Source organism: Paroedura picta, chromosome 17 (genome assembly GCF_049243985.1).
Source record: "Paroedura picta isolate Pp20150507F chromosome 17, Ppicta_v3.0, whole genome shotgun sequence".
Lineage (NCBI taxonomy): Eukaryota > Metazoa > Chordata > Lepidosauria > Squamata > Gekkonidae > Paroedura > Paroedura picta.
The window spans coordinates 20,906,622-20,921,285 of record NC_135385.1 but is presented as its reverse complement, the minus strand read 5'-3'; the positions used below and the strand labels follow the sequence as shown (position 1 = coordinate 20,921,285).

General features: G+C 51.5%; 1 protein-coding gene across 2 annotated transcripts in view; it reads right to left on the bottom strand.

The window, feature by feature from the left end:
- The window catches only part of MYH16 (myosin heavy chain 16), a 30,660-nt gene that overhangs the window by 14,604 nt on the left and 1,392 nt on the right, over window positions 1-14,664 (bottom strand). The window contains exons 3-22 of one of the 2 annotated variants that reach the window (XM_077316602.1): window positions 14,089-14,232; window positions 12,916-13,072; window positions 11,982-12,009; window positions 11,219-11,315; window positions 10,983-11,075; window positions 10,405-10,468; window positions 9,423-9,521; window positions 8,535-8,638; window positions 7,640-7,778; window positions 6,051-6,319; window positions 5,040-5,210; window positions 4,659-4,838; window positions 4,245-4,371; window positions 3,598-3,659; window positions 2,896-2,983; window positions 2,515-2,632; window positions 2,212-2,332; window positions 1,420-1,556; window positions 1,188-1,269; window positions 341-514 (exon numbers count right to left, since the gene is read on the bottom strand). In XM_077316602.1, coding sequence (XP_077172717.1) covers window positions 341-514; window positions 1,188-1,269; window positions 1,420-1,556; window positions 2,212-2,332; window positions 2,515-2,632; window positions 2,896-2,983; window positions 3,598-3,659; window positions 4,245-4,371; window positions 4,659-4,838; window positions 5,040-5,210; window positions 6,051-6,319; window positions 7,640-7,778; window positions 8,535-8,638; window positions 9,423-9,521; window positions 10,405-10,468; window positions 10,983-11,075; window positions 11,219-11,315; window positions 11,982-12,009; window positions 12,916-13,072; window positions 14,089-14,232 — 2,454 coding nt within the window. Of the gene's footprint in view, window positions 1-340; window positions 515-1,187; window positions 1,270-1,419; window positions 1,557-2,211; window positions 2,333-2,514; window positions 2,633-2,895; window positions 2,984-3,597; window positions 3,660-4,244; window positions 4,372-4,658; window positions 4,839-5,039; window positions 5,211-6,050; window positions 6,320-7,639; window positions 7,779-8,534; window positions 8,639-9,422; window positions 9,522-10,404; window positions 10,469-10,982; window positions 11,076-11,218; window positions 11,316-11,981; window positions 12,010-12,679; window positions 12,788-12,915; window positions 13,073-14,088; window positions 14,233-14,664 lie in introns of those variants that run through there. The other variant, XM_077316603.1, reaches the window with a different exon arrangement.

Below are 14,664 nucleotides of genomic sequence, written 5' to 3'. Positions count from 1 at the left end.
TGGGACTTGGCCCAATGTCAGTTTCCTGGCAAGCGCCAAATATGAAATTCATGCGCACAGCTTGGTGTCGGGGTTAAGCGTCCGCCAAGCGGGGTAGGGTTTCCCGCTCCTTCATATGCAGCCAGCTGGGTGACCTTGGGCTAGCCACAGTCCTGTTAGATCTGTTCTCAGGGAACAGTTCTTCTCGAGCTCTCTCGGGGTGTCTGTTGTGGGGAGAGGAAGGGAAGCTGGTTGGAAGCCCCTTTGAGACTCCTTCGAGTAGTGAAAAGCGGGGTATAAAACCAGCTCTTCTTCACATGGGGCAAGCAACAGCGTTCCAGAGCCAGGCTCAATGACTCACCGCCTGCAGCTGGATGGTCAGGTCGTTCTTCTCCTGGCTGAGAGTGGCGTTCTTCTCCTCCAGCTCTTTGACGCGGTCCACCAGCTCCTGCGTCTTGGACATGGCGTTCCTCAGCTCTTCCTCCTTCTCCTTCATCTCCTCCTCTTGACGGGCCACGTTCAACAGAGGCTTCACCTGCAGGCCGGGAAGCCAGACGCGAAGGTGACTGGGGAGGGACCTGTTCAATCTGCTAGGAACCCTGCAAAGTGGATCCTGCACAAGTGTTTCCCACCCACAAGGGGAAGGGGGGGGGTTCTGCTGGAGGAGCTTATGAAAGAGGTGGCCATCAGAGGCTCCTAAGGGGGCTAGACCATCTGCACCCTGCAAGGCATCCTGAGAAGCTACTGGGCATTGTCCTGAAATGACCAGGGGTGGAGATTAAGGCATTTGCCAACTCTTCAAACAACCAACCTCTTTTCCCAAAGGGCTAGGGGGGGAAATCTGCTTGCAAAGGCACAAGAAAAACCCTGTGTCTCAGTTTTCACACCATTCCCCAGGGCAAGTCAATTTGAGATTTACTCTGCTGGCTTTGATTCTATAGGAAATCACACTTCCCTTTTCCCCACGGTAATCATTAACCGATTCTCACAATCAGCAAGTTCACAATCAGTGATTCTCACAACGGGGGGATTATTCATCGCAGTGCAAACCGGTCAAGAACCCCCCCCCCCCCCGCTCTTATCTTTAAAAGGCAACAATCCCACCCAACCACCGATAGCTAAAAGGGTTTTCCCCCTGGCTCTTTTGTTTCCTTCAAGCGAGCAAAGTCCGGCTGCCGTCTCCCACCCGGCTCCTGCCTTTTCCTCACCTTGTTGTACAATTTCCACCATCCCCAGTACCGCAGCTGCAAGAACTTGCGGACGTTTCTCTGGATTGCTATCAGCCCCACCCTGCAAGGGGGAAAAAATGGAAAGTTATTGCCCGTCTGGGAAGGCAAGACTGACCGGGACGGACCAAGGGTCTGCTTCGGCAGAAGATCGCTTCGTGCGTTCACACGCAGGCCGATACGGCAAAGCGGAGAGAGGGCAGGACGTCCCTACCTCCTTTCCAGCATCTTTTTGAACTCGATCCTCATCAGGAATCCCCGCCCGCGGCACTGCAACATGGTCATGATCTTCGCGAGCCGTTCGTCTCGCAAGTCCTCCAGCTTGGCCAAGATGCCGGCCCGAAAGAACACCTAGGAAAGCAGAGGTCATTGTGTCGGTCAGCTTGATGGCAGGGCATTGCCCTCGTGACCTGCTCCACCATGTTCAACCTCACATGCTGATTTCCAGGACAGACCCTCGTAAGGAGGAGGTGTAGAGCTTCCTTGGGGAGAGGCAGGGACCTTCCTATGTCCCTAGAAGAACACCACGATCTTTGAAGGCCAACACGTTGGCGATGTCCTGAAACAAGGGCCTATTTGGCCTTGGCTCCAATCAGGTGGAATCAGTTGCCAGCTGAGATCCGGGCCCTGACGGAACTACTCAAGCTCCCCAGGGCCTGCAAAATGGTACACTTTCACCAGGTTTCTGGGCGAGGCCCGAACAAGTAGATAAAATCACATGGGCCTCCCTCCGTCCCTCTCCAGAACAAAACTGCACCACTGAAAACATGAAGTAGCAGGGAAATGGAAAATTAGGGTGTGCTTATTGCTTTTATTGTATTTTAAGCCAAATGACAAAACGTCGTAAACTGCCCCGAGCCTGCCTATAAATTTAATAAATAAATGGTGCCGGGGGAGCGCTTTCTTGGATTCCCTTCTTCCTGCATGCATATATCCATGACTCTGAGCGAAAACAGGACGAGATATCTACAGGGTTGCCCAGGCCAGAAGTGGGAACAGGTGTTACCTTAGTGTGCCCGATTTTGTATTCATTCTCTCCCAGCTCAACAGACCCCAGCAGAAGTTCAGAGGCCTTCTTGTTGTCCACAAAGCCCGGAGGGATGACATTGGGGTTCAGGATCTGGTACCTGACATGAGGAAGACACAAGAGAGGATTGGGAGGCTGCAACAGTTGGAATCTGCCTGATCCAACAGGGGGCATCCACTTCCTAAAACACTTGGGGGACGCCACGGTGCCCTCCGGCACCGTGTTGGGGACCCCTGCGTTCAGAAAAAGGAGATATTTTAAATTTAAAAAGGCGAAGCTCACCTCTGCTTGAATTCCGGGTACTGCAGCCTGTTGGGGAAGCCCTTCCTGCAGATACGGATGCCTTCCAGTACACCGTTACAGGCCAGCTGGTGCAAGATCAGGTGAGCATCCACCACACCTGTGAATCCAGAAGAAGCCTGTCAACCTTCCCATACTGGGACGGCAAGAGCAAAGGCTCTTTAGGACTATTCCTCGACTGCGATCGACTTGGGAGACTTGACACAATCAGGGCTGGATCGACCGGACTGTGACGTAAAGTGATGGTTACGAGAACTCTGGGGCCACCCCTAGCAAGGCCCTGCCATCTGCAGAGACTAGTATGGCAGCCCCGCCCAGCTGGCAAGGAGGACTATTTGCGCTGCCAGCAACCAAGGCACGTACCGGACTGCTTGAACTCGTTGGGAACGATGCAGCGCACGAAATGTGGGGCTGTACTGTGCAAGGTCGTCATCAGCTTGTTCAGCTGCTCCTGGAACGGGAAGAGGGGAGTGTGACCAGGACTGGAGGAGGGTGCGGATCGTAAGACCAGGTCTGTGAAATACTATCATTATGGCTGATAATACTGTCTGCGTGACAACAGGATGGTATGCTCCCTTAGGTGGATGTACGACAAGACATAACACCACACTGAAACTTCAGGGAGCTGAGTGATACTGTTGCAAAAACAGGGACCAATAGTGCCTGCACTTGAAATCTCACGCCTTGAATAAATCTTTGCTGCTCTTAAAGGTGCTACTGGACTCTTATTTTTGTTGTGCTTCAGACCAACACGGCTACCCACTTGAATTTATACAGCTCAGGACTTGGTGGTTGTGGATCCATTCTCTTTGTACACAGAAGAGCCATCTCTCATAGAATCATGGGACCTCCAGGGTCATCTAGTCCAACCCCCTGCCCAAGGCAGGAAACGCGCAACGACCCGCCCACCCACACTCCCCACCAGCTTGAGATGTTAATAAAAGATCTCTGTCTGAGAACCCGGAGAGCCGATGCCGGTCAGCGTGCACAAAACCGACCCCGACAGGTGACGGGGTCCAGCTCAGATCAGGACAGGTGTCCTTCCCGATCCGAACCTTCTCTTACCCTGTAGAAGTTGGAGACGGTCATGAAGGAAGACCCCCTCTTCTGCTTCTTGGTTGTCGTAGCTGAGGGCGAGATTTGAACGGGGACGAGTGAAGGAGACGGGGCGATAAAGGAAATCACACACGCATGGAAACGCTTTGCAAGAAAATCGCAGCCGTTTTAATTTGTGTCCCTATTGCTGAACAAGGTATATGGCCAAGGATTTCACAATATTTAACAGGACTGGGGGGGGGGGAGGGGAAACCCAGACGTGGAAGCTAAGGCTGCCAGCCTCCAGGGGAGGCCTGGAGTGCGCCCAGAATTGGATCTGACCTCCAGAGGACGGACGGACGTAAATTCCCTTGGAGAAAATGGTTGCTGTATAGCGTTATATACCAGCTGAGATCCTTTGCCTCCCCAAATCTCACCTTCCCCAGGGCCCACCCCCAAATCTCCTGGCATTTCACCCTCCAGAACTGGCAACCCTAGGATTGGGGGTGGGGGGGGGGTGACACTGAGAAAGGGGAATGGTTATGTCTGCCCACACATGGGCCATTTCCCACGGGGCCTTGGTGAGCACGAAACGGAAGACCCCCTCCCTATCTGTCACCCGGAGCAATTTGGGCTCAAACGCTGGGCTCAAACGGGACCGATCGACTTCTGCTGACCTGCACCCTCTTCCTCTTTGAACAGTGCACACAGCAAAGCCACGCTGGACTTCTGGAACAAGCCCACCACCGTTTCATTCAGGGGGTCCTTGTTCTTCTCCAGCCAGCCGGTGATATTGTAGCCCACCTAGGGAAGAAGAGCAGAACGGTCTCAAGAGCCCACCCCTGTGACGTGGGACAATCCTCCACACCAGTGGTCACGAGTTCCTGGCATTCAAGAGTCCATCTTGGCCTTTTTCCATTATATATACGATGCACAGGAAGCTGGCTTATATCGTATCAGACCTTTGGTCCACGAAGGTCAGTATTCTTTAACTCATGATGCCGGAGATTGTGTTGGGAGACACAAAATCTGTAGTGTGCATGGCTAAGCAGAATATAAAGAGTGTCCTGCCAGGCCTGGTTGGGACTCACCGTGCCGGCGTAATGGACCAGCTCAAAGTGAGCTTCGGGCCCTTTGCCCTTCCCGCCTTTGGGCTTCATGAAGTTGGGGGATTTGCCCAGGTGGTTGTCATAGAGGGCAGCCTTGAAGGTCGCGTCGGTCGCCTTAGGAAACACGCACTGCTCTTCAAGGATGGAGAAGATGCCCATGGGCTGCAGAAGAGGGGGAGAGAAGAAGAGCCGGTGAGAGAAACACGCAGGGGCACATTAGACATGAAAAGAGGACCAGTCCCCTTGCTGATTTGCCAACCCACGTCCCCCCAAGAAAAAAGACCCGAATGAATGAATGAATGAATGAATGAATGAATGAATGAATGAATGAATGAATGAATGAATGAATGAATGAATGGTCACCTTTTCCAGGAGCTCAATGCAAGCCTGCAGGTCCAGACCGAAGTCAATGAACACCCAGTCGATGCCCTCCCTCTTGTATTCCTCCTGCTCCAGCACGAACATGTGGTGGTTGAAGAACTGCTGCAGCTTCTCGTTGGTGAAGTTGATGCAGAGCTGCTCAAAGCTGTTAAACTGTCGGGAGAGAGAAGACAAGGCCGTCAGTCACGGTGGATTCGGCTCCCTTGGAAACGCCACTGGCCTTCTACAAAGGTGACAGGCCACGTTTTGGGCTCTGGCAAACCAGATCGGGTTTGTCCCATAGAGCTGAGCGATCTTGTTGTGGTTTGCCATTTAAATAGATTTTCAAACTACTAGGAACATGTACATTTTCAGTGTAAGACTTAAAAAGCGGCCCTCGCTCTCAATGGCTGTGTGTTTTTCATACAAATACGGTTTACCCAAAGATATTCAGAGAAGAATTACAGATAAAATGTTTCTTTTCTGGCTTTTGTGATGCCCTATGGCCAGGCACGTAGAAAGAAGAAGAGCAGGGAGAAATAAGGTTTTGCCCCCTCCCATAATTCTAGACCACCCATGAGGTTGTGGGGCCAAAGATTCAAGACACACCAAAGCACGTTATGATCAGGGGAGAAAAATACTAAATCTGGGCAGTTTAAAAAGCTTCTGACGGCAATTTAATTTCAATACATTAAAAAAAACAATTAAGAACGTTTTTTCATTGTAAGATTTTTGGTTTTGTCTTGTCTGGCATTCATCTAAATCAGGGGTAGTCAAACTGCGGCCCTCCAGATGTCCATGGACTACAATTCCCATGAGCCCCCTGCCAGCATTCGCTGGCAGGGGGCTCGTGGGAATTGTAGTCCATGGACATCTGGAGGGCCGCAGTTTGACTACCCCTGATCTAAATGAACCCTCATCTCAGCCCTGCCACAGATTTCCTGGCTCTGGATCGATACGGAGAATCCAAATAAAAGTCCGGCCCTTTGAGAGGCTGTTCCGGGCTCCCCGTACCTCAAAGATCTCGAAGCCGGCGATATCCAGCACCCCGATGAAGAACTGCCTCTGCATCTTGGTGTCCAGGGTCTTGTTGATCCGGACCACCATCCACTTGAACATCTTGTCGTACACGGCCTTGCCCAGGGCGCCGACCGAGTTGTGGCACTGGTCCATGTTCTGACCTTTCTGGACAAACTCATTGCCCACTTTCACGCGGGGGCGGGTGATGCCCTTCTGGAGGTCACCGGAGTTCAGCCCCATCAGGTGGGCGACTTTGTCGGCCACTGCCCCCAAACCAGAGAGAAGCCAGGTCAATGGGGACGTCACGGAAACGTCTCGTTGCTTTGATAAAGCACGTGCTCGACGGGATCCATCCCAGCTGAACAAATCTTTGTATTGGCTATAGTAGCGATCCCCAACCTGTGGGCCGCAGACCACATGTGGTCCTTCAACTAATTGGACGTGGGCCCCGAAGGATGCCTTCTCCCCCCCCCCCCCCCCCAGCCCTTTACTTCATCCCCCCCAGCCCTTTACAACACACTTCATTGTTGTGGCATGTCTGTATCTTATTTTGAAGGGATGTTTAAACATTACCATAGCGATCAGAGAGCGTTAGGACAGTGGTTGAGAGTAGAGGAGTAAACTACCCCCCCCACCGGGCCTCAGTAAAAGGCGTTGAGTGGTCCCCGGTGATAAAAAGGTTGGGGACCACTGGGCTATAGTACCAAGGATGCAAATTTGCTACAACTGAAAACCTTCAAATGCTTCTTATCACACATTTCCCCTTCCAGGAAGCTATGGGCCTTCAGTTTCCCCCTCCTTATATTCTCCTGAGGCAAGGCAGACCTGGCTGGTTGGCCCAAGCTACCCCGATCTCCTCCGAACGCAGAGGCTAAGAGCACAGCTAGCACTGGTTGGTACTTGGATGGGAAATCACAAACACAGGGTCGCTACATAGCGGTAGGATATGATAAACAATCTCTTCTTTTCTTCTCTCAAAATCCCATGGGGCTGTCATAAGAGGAGTTTTTCTACGCCCTGTTTTTCTCTCAGAAGTCTCAAAGGAGCGTACAATCGGCGTCTTTTCCTCTCCTCACAACAGGCACCTTGTGAGGTAGGGGGGCTAAGAGAGCTCTGAGGAATCTGGGCCTGGCCCAAGGTCACCCAAAGGGCTTCATGTGTCTCAAAGTGGCTGACAATTGTTTTTTGCTTCCTCTCCCAACAGGAGGCAGCTGGTGAGGCAGGTGCAGCTGAAAGAGCTCTGAGGGAACTGGGACAGCCCTGAGAGAACTGGGACTGGCCCAAGGTCACCCAGCTGGCCTCATGTGTCTCAAAGCGGCTGACAATTGTCTTTCCTTCTTCTCCCCACAACAGGCAGCTTGTAAGGCAGGTGTGGCTGAGAGAGCTACCCTGCAAGAACAGCTCTAAGAGAACTGCGACTACCCCTGCATGTGGAGGAGCAGGGAATCAAACCCAGTTCTCCAGACTGGAGTCTGCCGCTCTTTAACCACTATGCCATGCTGGCTTTCTCCCGGAGACGGTCACTTGAGCTGCATCAGTTCTTTTAACTTCCCCTGGCCAAAAAAAAAAAGACAACCCTTTACCCTCTGTGGTGTCCACTTCCGCTTGCTCCTCTCGTGGCTTCTGCTTGAATTTCATGTTGCCGAAATGCATGATGGCACCCGTCAGCCTATAAATACCGGCTTTCTCCTCTGGAATGAAGCCCAGGACGTCAAAGGCCACCTGTTAAAGCGGGGAAGGGAGATACAGGATCAGAACCGGCACCATCCAGCAACAGCCCAAAGAGCTAAAGTTTCAGTGAACCATTGGGGGGGGACCACCTATCGCCCTATGCCCCCCGCAGAGCCTTACGTTCTGCGGGAGAAAATCTGCTGGTCGTTCCCGGCCCCAGGGAAGCACGCCTGGCCTCGACCAGGGCCAGGGCCTTTTCGGTCCTGGCCCCTACCTGGTGGAATGAGCTCCCGGGAGAGCTGCGGGCCCTGCGAGATCTTCCATCATTCCGCAGGGCCTGCAAGACGGAGCTCTTCCGCCAGGTTTATGGTTGAGGACGAGGCTAACATCTATGCCCCCCCCGGGGACCCGGGACCTGGGATTGAGATTGGGGATTAGTACCATCAGTATCCCCTCTCCACCTGCTTGTAGTAGGAGGGGGAGGTTGATTAGCCTATCTTGCCAGGTTAGCTTGCTAACCGATAATGTTATATTGTAATTGTTGCTGAGGGTTTTTAATGGATTTTATTGGGGGTTTTAAAATGTTGTAACCCGCCACGAGCCGTAAGGGAGTGGCGGGCAATAAATCGAAAGATAATAATAAATAATAATAATAATAATAATTGAGAGCTACTGGCAGAGCTTCAGAGCAGTACATTTGGGCTTGGGGGCAAAACGTAGACACGCTGATATCATAATGATTCCCCAACCATGCCTGCCCAAACCTTTGCTTCTGTGTTTTTGGAAATTGGGCAGGGCCAGGCTTACGTCGGTGAGAAGCAGCTCTTCCCCATCATCCATGTTGTCGACCACAGTCACCCCCTGGCTCGTCCAGGTGTATTCCTTGGGGTCGGACACAAGAAGCAAGGATTCTGAGGAAGAGAAGAAGAAGAAGAAGAGCTGGTTTTTTTTTTTGTACTCTGCTTTTTATCACCCAAAGGAACTTAAAATCACCTTCTGCTCCTTTCCCCTGTGAGGCGGGTGAGGCTGAGAGAGCTCGGGGAGAACTGGGACCGGCCCAAGGTCACCCAGCTGGCTGCGTGTGGAGAAGGACTGGGGGAATCAAACCCGGTTCTCCAGATTGGAGGTGGCAACCACTACGCCATGCTGGGATGTCACAATGGGGCCAGTGTGGAAATTTTGCCGCCTCACCAGTCCAAGCACAATCAATTTCACTTGCCGAAAATAAAAACCCATCCTTTCTACACCAGCCTCTCTCCACCCCAGTTCTTCAAGGAAATGCCAAGTTTTGTTCAAGGAAACTTGGTCAACTCCCCCCTTTCTGGCGGAAAAGTTCCATTTTCTGTTTCTGTGCCTGCGGGCACCTCACCTGGTCTGGATAGACCACACAAGCCCAATTTTGCCAGGTCAGCTCTGGCCAGTCCTTGGAAGGGTGACCTCCAAGGAACACCCAGGCCATAACACAGGGACAGGCAATGGCAAGCCACCTCCAAACGTCTCTTGCCTGGCAGTTTTAGGATCTCCGGACTACATAACACGTGTGCCATGTGCCACTGGATATATAAATATTATATTAATAAGCAGGCACCAAGCTGGGGGGTCCTGTAGTGTACACTCACCCGCACACCCACACTTAAATCTCACACTCACAAAAAGTGCCTTGCCCCAAAATCACCCGCATACGAAATGCCGTACCGATAAGGTCAGGCTTCTTGTTTGAAAGGATCTGGTAGAAGATGTGATAGCCCCGCTCCGCAGGTTGCTGGGAGATGACCCGAGACTTCTCTAAGAGATCTGCAACAGGAAAGGAAACCCCAGGCTCGCGGCGAGAACGCAGACTCCATCGGCAGCTCCGGATATATTTAAGGAGGCAGCTCTTCCGCTGTGCAGGGCCTCAAACCCTCACTTGAATGAAACCATTTCTATCCCACCTCAGGGACCCCTTTAAGAGCAAGAGACTTTTAACCAGGCTTTTGTGTGCCTGCATACTGCCCCAGATACAATAATATGGAAGTGACCAGCCCAGACACATAGGCAGAGGGCGAGTGGCAAATTAAGATGTTCAGCAGATTCAAGGCCCAAAGAGGTCACCATTTGTTTGGGTTCCACTCCGGAGGGAAAACACAGTGGAGGAAACAAACATGTCAAAACGGGAGGTTAAAGGGCAGGGGTGTGCTTAATTGTGGAATGCTGAGAGTCATTAACAGAGACTCTGCCGTTAGCCTTCATCCATGTGGGAATGGAACTGGGGTCCCAGTGGATGAGCAGGTAGTTGTGAGTTTCCTGCATGGTGCGGGGGGTTGGACTAGATGACCCTTCCAACGCTGTGTTTCTATGATTCTATTTCCTCTCAAGCACCTTTTTCTTTGAAGTGGGGCAATTGGCTATAGGGCTGTTCCCTGCGCCCCCAAGACCTGAGAAGGACATGTCAATCTGCCGTTCCAAATTACATTACCATCTACTGTTCTGATCTATTATTCCGTTCCAACTGAGAAATAAAATCACAAGGATGTACGGCCCTTTTGGGAGGTTGTTCAGAAGGCAGGTGCGAGGGCTGAATGAGGTTAGCATATGTAGTGAGATAAGAATCCAATACCTCTGTTATGGGCCGACAGAGAGACAAGTACGGCTGGCTTTTGAGATTTATAGCAGAGGCAGAACCCACTTGGATACTTACAGCTCTCAATGTCTGCACCAGCCAGTTTTCCTGTGCTGCCAAAGTGAATTCGGATGAATTTACCCTAGGCAATGAGAGGAAAGGAGACCGGCCCGTTGAACGAGAGAGAAATACAGTCATGCAAAGAATAAATAGGCAGATGGCTGTAGACCAGTGCAGTCTTTGGGAGACAGACTGTCCAAGAGGGCCAGAAACATGGGGATTTTTTGCAATTGCAAACCAAATTTGCTCTCCAAAACAATTCTATAAAGTATCGCTTAAACAGACTCCTGGGAACGAGTATCTCCGGCAATTAAAGGTGCATCTCGGCAAAGAGAAATCGCACAAATGGAATATACTGCGCTAAGTGATAGACGTTTCCGCAATCGTGCGGAATGCCTGAGGCCACTTCAGGTTGGGGAAGCAGCATGGGGTTGAAGGTTTAAGCCTCTTCTCCCCCTGGCCCCAAATTAGATCAAGACCTGGGCACACCTGGGAACTCAGAAAACATCTGGTCAACAGGATCTGTGAACAATACATTGCCTAGGGGTAGAAGGAGAATGGAGGCATTGATGGGGAAGGGGGTACCACACACTTACAAAGCGAGAGGAATTGTTGTTCCTTGTCGTTTTGGCATTCCCAAAGGCTTCCAGGACGGGATTGGCCTGGATGATTTGATCTTCCAGAGACCCCTGTGCAAGACACAACCATCACATGGCTAAATACGACACTCTCAGCTGCAAAAGAGGAATGTTTTCTCTGGAATCACCAATGGGCGACGATTCTGGTTGCCGCCAGACAACGGTTGGCAGTTCAGCCTGCCAGGAGCCCTTACCTTCCCGTCAGCAGAGGCTTTGCCCGTGCTGCCGATATTGGCAAAATACTGGATGACTTTCTTCGTGTTCTCAGTCTTGCCAGCCCCGGATTCTCCGCTATGGGTGAAAGAGGAGATGGGAATCAGCAGCAGGACAACTGTACGGCACAGGAATTAGAACAGAGGGGTCCCCAACACGACGCCCATGAGCACCAAAACATCCGCTGACACCTATTTTTTTAGAAAGCGGTTGGGGCCAGGTGTGGGTTTTGCCCATCAGGGCTTCTGGGTGGCTGCTGGAGATTTGATTGGCCGTGTAGGTTTTTTACAAACTTTGCTTTGGCAGCACCTGTGACCAAAGCACAAAGATCTTTGTTACTGTATGACCGATGGCAAGCAGTAGGCAGGCATTTTGTGGCTGGCTCCACCTCCCTCAGCAGCCATTTTAAGGCTTCACCGACCACCCTATGTCAGAATCTCCAAGGTGCCTTCAGGATCATAAAAAGCTGGGGACCCTTGAGTTACAACCAGGCAGATCTTGGTTCTGTTCCCCAGTAGGTGACTTTAAGCCACGCAAATTTCAGCCAAGCTGGCCTCACAGGGCTGTAGTGATGATAAATGGGAGAGAAGGAGACCGCATGCACATCACAGAGCTACTTGTAGGGAGGGCGGGGTTTAAAAAGTGGTAGCTGTGTGGACAGATGCAAAGCGCACTATGACCACTATGCAAGAAAGGTAGCTAAAAAGCGCCTGTATTTTTAGCAGCTTGTACATTCAGACTTACGTGATCAGCATAGACTGGTTTTCACGTTCTGTGGGGAGCACAAGAAAAGATAACACAGCAGGTGTTAATAAAAGCTCTTTATCTTCTTGCAAGCTGATTTGCAACTCTGCAGCAACGCCAGGCCCTGTATATCTGAGAGACCGCCTCTCCGAGTACTACGCTCCCGAGGAGCATTACACTCTGCTCGTTCCAACTCGTTGGTGAAGAAGAGTTGGTTTTTGTACCCCGCTTTTCACTACCCGAATGAGTCTCAAAGTGGCTTACAACTGCCTTCCCTTCCTCTCCCCACAGCAGACACCTTTGTGAGGCAGATGAGGCCGAGAGAGCTCTGAGAGAACTGGGGCTGGCCCAAGTTGGCTGCATGTGGAGGAGGAGGAGGATATCAACCCCAGTTCTCCAGATTAGAGGCTGCCGCTCTTACCCATTACCCCACGCTGGTTCCCCAGAAGGCTCTGTCTACTATGAAGACCCAACACCTGAAACTCTACTATAAAGCCCAGGTCTACGGCCATGCCCCCCTTGACCACTGGTGGGAGTTAGGAAGCCCCTGAAGATTTGGGGATGGAGTCTGACAAATACAGGGATCTCAGCGGGGTACAATGCCGGAATCCTCCCTCCAAAGCAGCTATTTTCTCCTGGGGAACTGATCTCCTTGGTCTAGAGATGAGCTGTAATTCCAGGGGATCCTCAGGTCTCACTTGGAGGCTGGCGTCCCTAGAACAGCACAACTGCATTCTGGGAAACCGTGGTTTGCTAGGTTGCTCCCGAAGAGACTATCACCCCACGCTCCCTGTGGCCTTTCAATCCCCTCCTTCGCTGATCCCTGGACAGTCCATGCTAGGCCCGGTAACCATGGCAACCGAGGCCCTGGCTCCCTGGTTTCCTGTCCCCGCTAGGGTGGAGAGAAATGGCGGCAGCCCTGCATGCTTCTCACCCATGAGCATGTCGTGATACGCGTTGTCAGAGATGGAGAACAGGTGGGGAGGCACCTCAGTGCGCTTCCTGCCTTTGTACATCTGAGCCACTCGAGAGCCGTAGATTGGCAGCCACTTGTAGGGGTTGATGGTGACGCAGAACAGGCCGGAGTAGGTCTGGAGGGAGCAGAAAGGAAACTTCGTGGGTGGGTTCAGAAGGCCTCTGCACAGCCTGGGGGCTCATTGCACAATCAAGAAGCAAAGGGTGTTCTAAGCAGCCACTATCAACCTTTTTCGGCCCTGGCCCTAACAGAATCATAGAATCATAGAGTTGGAAGGGACCTCATGGGTCATCTAGACCAACCCCCTGCACTATGCAGGACACTCCCAACCCTCTTGCTCATCCACTGTCACCTGCCACCCCCTTGAGCCTTCACAGAATCAGCCTCTCCCTCAGATGGCTCTCCAGCCTCTGCGTAAAAATCTCCAAAGATGGAGAACCCACCCCCTCCCGAGGAAGTCTGTTCCACTGAGAAACCTGCTCTAACAGGTTCGAGGGCTGCTTGTGCAACAAGCTAGGCAAAAAAAGGTCTAAGGTAAGAGTGAGCTAACGATATATCATGTACTTTTGCCTTATGTTTACGCAAGACAGAGTCCTGGGACATTCGACCAAGAGAAGCACGTGAGTTCATTTTTGTTCACTGATTCCAGCACACACCAAGGGACGGATTACATGATTTCTTCTTCTTTCACCCATACGGGCCGCATTGAGAATGGCTGTTCTAGTGAATTTCTTCTTAACTTGAGCCACGTGTCCCCGACCCAAGGGGCAATCTACCAGGACACCAAGCTGGCTCTCAGGACAGGTCACATTTTAAAAATTCCATACCATAGACATTAAACCTATTTTCCATTTAAAATAAAAATGCGATTTATACTAAGGCTGCGCTTTAAATATTAGCTCAGGGGGTATGACATAGCTTACTGGAACAGATGCGAGCACACCTGTAGAGGATTAATTCTACCAATCCTTTGCCTTCATAACGTGGAGTTCTAAAGCCCAGATGCAATAAAAGGGCCCCTAGAACTCTTCCGAAAAGACAGATATTTGGGAGAAGAGCTGTCCACCCTGTCAGGAATCCCCTTGGCCTCCTGTGGGATTCCCATCTGGCCGTCTTTCGTGGTCAACTCACATAGATCCTCATGAGGATGTAACGTTGACGCAGGTTGTCCAAGACGCTGGCTTCATTCAAGAAGGTCATGTTGGCCATGTCACTGATCTGGTAGAACTTGGGAGGGTTCATCTGCTGGACGTCGTCCTTCTTCATGGTGACGGTCTGCGGAGTCAAAGGGTCGCTTAGTGAAAGCCAGCCTGTGAACGTCAAGGTCCCCTGCATCGTTCAAAGGCCCTCAAGCCTCTTCTTCTAAGCAACAGTGTTGGAGTGGCTTTAGCAGGGTCTTAATGGTGGTGGCTGACTTTATTAAAGATGGCCCAGGCTAACCCAATTTTGTCAAATCTTAAAAGCTAAGCAGTGTTGCTACTAACTTAGTGCTAAGAACAGGGCGGCTATGCAGCAACAGGATATGACAAACCAACTATCTTCCTGCCTTATAAACCCTACAGCAGGGGTGGCCAAGCTGTAGACCTCCAGATGTAAATGGACTACAATTACCATGAGCCCCTGCCAGCAGGGCCTCATGGGAACTGTAGTCCATGGACATCCAGAGAACCACAGTTTGGCCAACCTTGCCCTGCAGGGTCACCGTAA